General features: G+C 31.9%; 1 protein-coding gene across 1 annotated transcript; it reads left to right on the top strand.

Moving 5' to 3' along the window:
- The first annotated feature begins 1,211 nt into the window (after positions 1-1,211).
- LOC131845185 (protein YIPF2) lies at positions 1,212-4,953 on the top strand. The gene is made up of 4 exons (XM_059194225.1): positions 1,212-1,563; positions 2,892-3,070; positions 3,553-3,753; positions 4,394-4,953. Exons 1-4 carry the CDS (start codon positions 1,380-1,382, stop codon positions 4,724-4,726), a joined length of 897 nt encoding a protein of 298 aa, XP_059050208.1. The 5' UTR covers positions 1,212-1,379; the 3' UTR covers positions 4,727-4,953.
- The last annotated feature ends 913 nt before the right edge of the window (positions 4,954-5,866 follow it).

The raw sequence follows: 5,866 nt of genomic DNA, 5'->3' as shown, positions 1-5,866 counted from the left end.
GTGGGGTGCTGGGTTGCCAGATGCGATATGCTAACACGCCAGATTTAGTTTCAAAATAGCTAAAATTTCCAAATGTTTAAGCGAACCATTCAAATATCATTGTGTTTGGTTATTAAGATATTAGGATATATTTATTTAGCTAGTTGACGTAAAAGGTGGAAATCATTGTGAGAAATCAGCAGTCTGAGAATTATTTAATTAGGTTATAACTTAGATGCGATGATTTCTTATTGTATTTGATTATACAGATTGATACTGAATAATTCTTTCGTTTTTTCTAAGAAAGAATATTCGATAGTCATTAAGCATGTAGTCTAGTATTGTAGTCCTCTTTTCAGTTTGTTTTGCCTTTGTCTCGCGTACCTACTTCAATTACACCTACTTAATAAACATACGGGCACGACAATTATTGTGGCTGCGGTAGTCTCATGATGACCTCAATACTTAACATGCCAATATGTTGCTAAGTACATTTAATTTCAATGTGGCAGGAGGCGTGCCTACCGTCTCGGGCGCGGCGTCGTCGTCGCGTCACGTCGTCAGTCGAAAATATTTTTTTCGATATCGGTGTTTTCTTTACAGGAGAGTCAGTCAGAAATATAAATTGTCACGAAAAGTTTTTGAATGTCGGATTTGGGTTCAGGATCTTTTCTACGTAATTGAGTATAGTAAACCACTAGGCGAAGATAATCTTTAAATTAATTATATCAATTTACATTGTCTTGTCCATATTTTTATATTGTTACTGATCCAGAATTTAAAGTTTTAACGATATAAAAGTTACGTATAAGCACTGAAATATGAAACTGTATATATTGTAATCTAAATATGATACATGCGAAAGTAATTTTGTCCGTCTGTCGTCTTTTCACGCCAAAACTAGTGAACCGATTTATATGGAAAGGACATAGGCTACTAGACTTTTTAATGCGAAAAAATAATTGTAAGGGGTTATGTGGAAGCATTATCATTTTAAAGCCCGAAACTTGAAGCTAAGGAATGATGAAACTTTTTTCTTTGGCTTTTTTTGGATTAGTTAGTTTATTGTATATTATTCAAGATCATTATTCCACGAGGATAAAGTCGCTGGCAAAGTTTCAAAATTAATACACAAGTCTAATTTCGTATAAACGACTGAGCAAATGACCACTACATTGATGTCAAATTAATGTCAAAGTCAGTGACACTATTCACTGACATGACACTTGAATCATTACGTTTTATATTACCAATAATATATTTATTTGTCAAATGTTAATTTAATAAATAATTATTAAAAATATATGTTAAAATAATTAATTACCAATTAGATTATATTTACGAAATATTACTGGTTTGTTTCAATTCATGGTGTAATTAAAGTTCTAGCTGCGACAAAAATGGCCAACGTAAATACAGGGCAGTTATTAAATTTTCAAGACTATTCCCCTGAGCACAATGATCGAAGCGCACGAATCGACGTGGAAGCGGTGCATACAAATCAATATAACAATTCTATGTCAAATCCCAATTACGATTACCAAGACCCCAAAATTGGTGACGAACCAGAGGCAGCCCCACAAAGTAATTTTTTTTTTATTTAATGAACAAAAATGTTAGGCCTAGGTTTCTTTTAAGAGTAATGGCAAACAAACTGGTACTCACCTGATGGTAAGTGGTAACCGTCGCGTATATACAGGAACACCACAATATTATACAATTAACAAAACACTCATTTGATGCCATTTTGTAGTTCTAAGGAGGCATGGTGTATGCCTCATGCAGAGCAGATGTACCTATGCCGACATCTTTTTAGAAATATTGTTAGACATTAAGTATATAAAACTATTCTTAGATTCTAATATTTTTCCCATATCACTCCAATGAATTATTTTTATCATATACATGAGTCATATCCTCCGAAAAATGGCAGTATTTAAAATATACAGTTGTACATTTTCTACACGACAAGCATTTAAAGTTTTTTATTTAATTTATTTAAATTATTTTTTTCCTTTTAAAGTTTTAAATTTACACCAAAGTATTATATATCATTTTCAAAGTATTTATAATGATTAAGACGAAGTGATTAATTAAATTGACTTATATAAAAGGAAGCAATTCTAACATCTAATTTTGAAAAATGTCATTTTTCTATTTAATCTACCATATTATTAATTTCCACAACTGTGATGTTAGAAATGTATGGAATTATGACTTGTTCATACTGACCAATTACATCTTGTGTAATGGGTATTTATAGAAATAACTTATTACACTAAGTATAAAATACATGTGTTATTAAAAAAAAACGAAATTAAGAATGTTTGTAATGTTATACTTAATATATACTTATGTGGGTGTTCTTAAAGAAAAAAAAATATTTCATATTTAGTTGGGAATGATCAGACTATTTCTTAAAATTATTTAAACTCCGGCTCTCAGAGTTTGCGTTACTGATAGGTCGGGATCAAAGGGGTGATATCACTTTGAACTTATACAATTTACAGCTAAATTTTAAATATCTTTTATTTGCCTTATTAATGAGTGATAACTTTAAAAATTTAATAATGATTCCAGCTTACTGTTACAATTCACTATTTGCAATCTTACAATAATATGATCCTTACTAATATTATAAATGCAATAGTAACCTGTCTGTCTTGCTTTCATACAAAAACTACTGAACCAAATTAAATTAAATTTACAGATAGTCTAGAACCTGAGAAAGGATATAGGCTATTTTTTAATCCGAAAAAGGGTTGTAAGGGGTTGAAAGGAGAGATGAAAGGTTATATGGAAGGGTTGACTATTTAGGCAGACAAAGTCACGGTCACATGTAGTAGTAATATATAACATAGCCCTTACTATAAATACTTTCAGCTACATATGCATGTGTTCTATACTTTCAGGTAATCACAATTTCTGGACTGTAGAGTATTATCAGAAGTACTTTGATATACAAACTAATGAGGTGGTGGAGCGGATCATATCTTCAGTACTGCCACAGAAAGTGACAGCAAACTACTTTGATGAGAGGATCAAGGGCAAGCCTGATTTGTATGGCCCTATATGGATTTCTGTTACCCTGGTAATTGTTCCATAGAATTACATCAGACTAGATACTCCTGGGTGTACATGTATTATATATATAAAACTTCCTCTTGTATCACTCTATTTGTTAAAAAAAACCACTACAAAGTCCCTATGTATGCTTAAATTTAAAAATTACGCATTGGATTTTGAATAAATAAATGAATAATTTGAATAATGTTCGATTTTTTAAGAGATAGAGTGATTCAAGAGGAAGGTTTATATGTATAATACATGTACAACCGAGCGAAGATGGGGCGAGTAGCTAGTCTATAATATGGGCCATTAGTGGCCTGAATTAAATAAATAAATGATAATAGTAGAGTATAAAAGTTTATTAATAGTTGTAAGTTGCAAAGTGTTTTCTTTGGCCTATAAAACTAATTTCTGTCCTATACCAGATGAAAATGAATGCACACTTGTGACATATTACACCGCATGCACGATTTGATATTAATATATCTTTTTTTCTTTCTATAGATCTTCACAATAGCCGTAAGTGGTAATATAGCGAGCTACCTAAGTAATGCCAACAAAACAGTCCACTGGCGATATGACTTCCACATCCTGTCTTACGCCGCAACCGCCATATTTTGTTACGTGTGGGTTGTGCCCCTGGCACTTTGGGCGGCCCTCAAATGGTCTACCATACCAAATGGTCAAGATGAAATTGAGACACAGGCAAGTAATAAATAACTGATTTTTATAATGTTAAAGATAAAGTCACCTAATCACATCATATATTCACGCTACTTTATTCTTTTAAGTTGTTGATCAAATTCAAATTCAGAAATCATTTATTCATGTAGGACATATTAGCCGCTTATGAATGTCAAATTTTTACATTATAATTTTTTCCCCACCGTCCAGTTCAGTATATAGATCGAATTGAGAAGAACTGACAAGAAACTCAATAAAATTTTTTTTTAAAGCCAGTTTATTTACAACTAGCTGTTCCCGCGACTTCGTCCGCGTGGAATTTAACATTATTTTTCTAAAATAAAAAAAAATTCTGAAATTAGAATAGCCTAAGTTACTCCTTATTAAATCAGCTACATGCCAATAAAAGTCCCGTAAAAATCGGTCCAGCCATTTCAGAGATTAGCCGGAACAAACAGACAGACGGACAGACAAAAATTGTAAAAATGTTATTTTAGTGTACGTACAGTATTTATATATTCATATGCATGTAGTACAACATAGTTATTTCTATATTACAAACAGACACTCCAATTTTATTTATATGTATAGATGTATATTTATATAGGTGTCTATGTTAGTGTGTAGCTTGTGAAGACTAATGAATATATTTTGATTTCAGCAATTGAATTCACCAACAATCATGTCGCTCTTCTGTCTGTATGGATACTCCCTCGCTATATACGTACCCGTTGCCGTCCTGTGGACCATCCAAGTTTACTGGCTGCAGTGGCTCTTCGTCATCGTAGCTGCATTCGTCTCTGGTGCTGTCCTCATATTCTGGTTGATGCCCGCACTGAGGAAGTCCAGATACTTCCCTATACTTATCGGCTGTATATTAGGCTTTCATTTTCTACTAGCTGCAGGTTTTATGTCCTACTTCTTCCATAGCCCAAGCTCTGGAGGAGTTACAGCTATGCCAGATGTGATCGCCACAACATTCGGTCCTAAGTAATTTGTGATATAATTGGGTACATTTATATAGGAAATACAACATTTCCATGGTATTAAAAATATGGATTTTTAGTCATGCAGTATGTTAGTATTAAATATTAATCTTCTTATTCATAAAAATACCAAATTACTATACTATTTTGATTCAGCTATTGAATTTTGTTGTCCTTTTCGTACCAACTGTTTTCTTCCTAAGGAAGAAAGAGACAAAATACTAATAACTAAAATAGGTTTAATTAATTAAAATTAATCTTGTGCGAAGAATACATCCATTATAATTTTCCAAATTTATCAATGATAAAATTATTGTGTTTATGTATTTCAGTGTTGTTCAAACTGAATCGTGACCCCAAGAGCGAATCCTATATGATAGGGTCGCTTGTTATAGAAAATAAATATTTAATTGTTTTAAATTACAATTAAAGAATACAAATGATTTCGATAAGTCTTTAAAATAACTAAGGACGTTAATGATATAGTTTTATCCTATAGTCTTAGGGGTCGCCAGAACGTTATTACTTACAAAGGGGTCGCATATTCGAAAAGTTTGAAAACACTATTGTGTTTTAATTGTATAAAAGAAAATATTATTTATTATGTTTTTGTGTAAAATATATAACAGTTACTAGAATGGTAATAATAACAGTCAAGTCATTGAAGAGCGTATGTACAGGTAATAAGTTATTAAAAATCATTGAAAAATGTCGTGACCCAATTTTAAAAGTCAAAGTTTTAGTACCCCGACCTGGAAGTTCTAGTGTTCAAATCTGGGTAATACAAAAGAAATTGTGTCAATGCAAATTGATATTTCTCTCAGTGAAATTTGATATTTCTGCCGTGAAGGAAACACCAATAGCAAACCATGTTCAATTCAGACATACCCCGCGAAATGTGGACATCTCAAGTGTTGTGTTTACAATAAATTATATAAATATATGACTGATAACACTCGTTGCAGTATATATTTTAAAATTTAGAAATCATAGAACTTAATATATCAATAAATTTTAATTATTTTAATATTAGTTTTTTTTAAGGGATGATAATGGAATGGTGCTCTCGCTGTCGGGGCACTATTGGAGGATGACGAGTATGGAGGTCAGGTCAGTTAGTTCATCGTGGCAAATTTAGCAGGAATTTG

This window comes from Achroia grisella, unplaced genomic scaffold (assembly GCF_030625045.1).
Source record: "Achroia grisella isolate CSIRO2021 unplaced genomic scaffold, CSIRO_AGI_Agris_v1 utg460, whole genome shotgun sequence".
NCBI lineage: Eukaryota > Metazoa > Arthropoda > Insecta > Lepidoptera > Pyralidae > Achroia > Achroia grisella.
The sequence above is the reverse complement of the archived record's forward strand: the minus strand, read 5'-3'. Positions and strand labels throughout refer to the sequence as shown.

Excerpts from the sequence above, each read along its gene's own strand:
- LOC131845185 (XM_059194225.1), top strand. The coding sequence starts at position 1,380 with ATGGCCAACGTAAATACAGGGCAGTTATTAAATTTTCAAGACTATTCC. Across the intron at positions 3,071-3,552 it reads TATGGATTTCTGTTACCCTG|ATCTTCACAATAGCCGTAAG; the intron begins GTAATTGTTCCA and ends TTCTTTCTATAG. Across the intron at positions 3,754-4,393 it reads AAGATGAAATTGAGACACAG|CAATTGAATTCACCAACAAT; the intron begins GCAAGTAATAAA and ends TTTTGATTTCAG.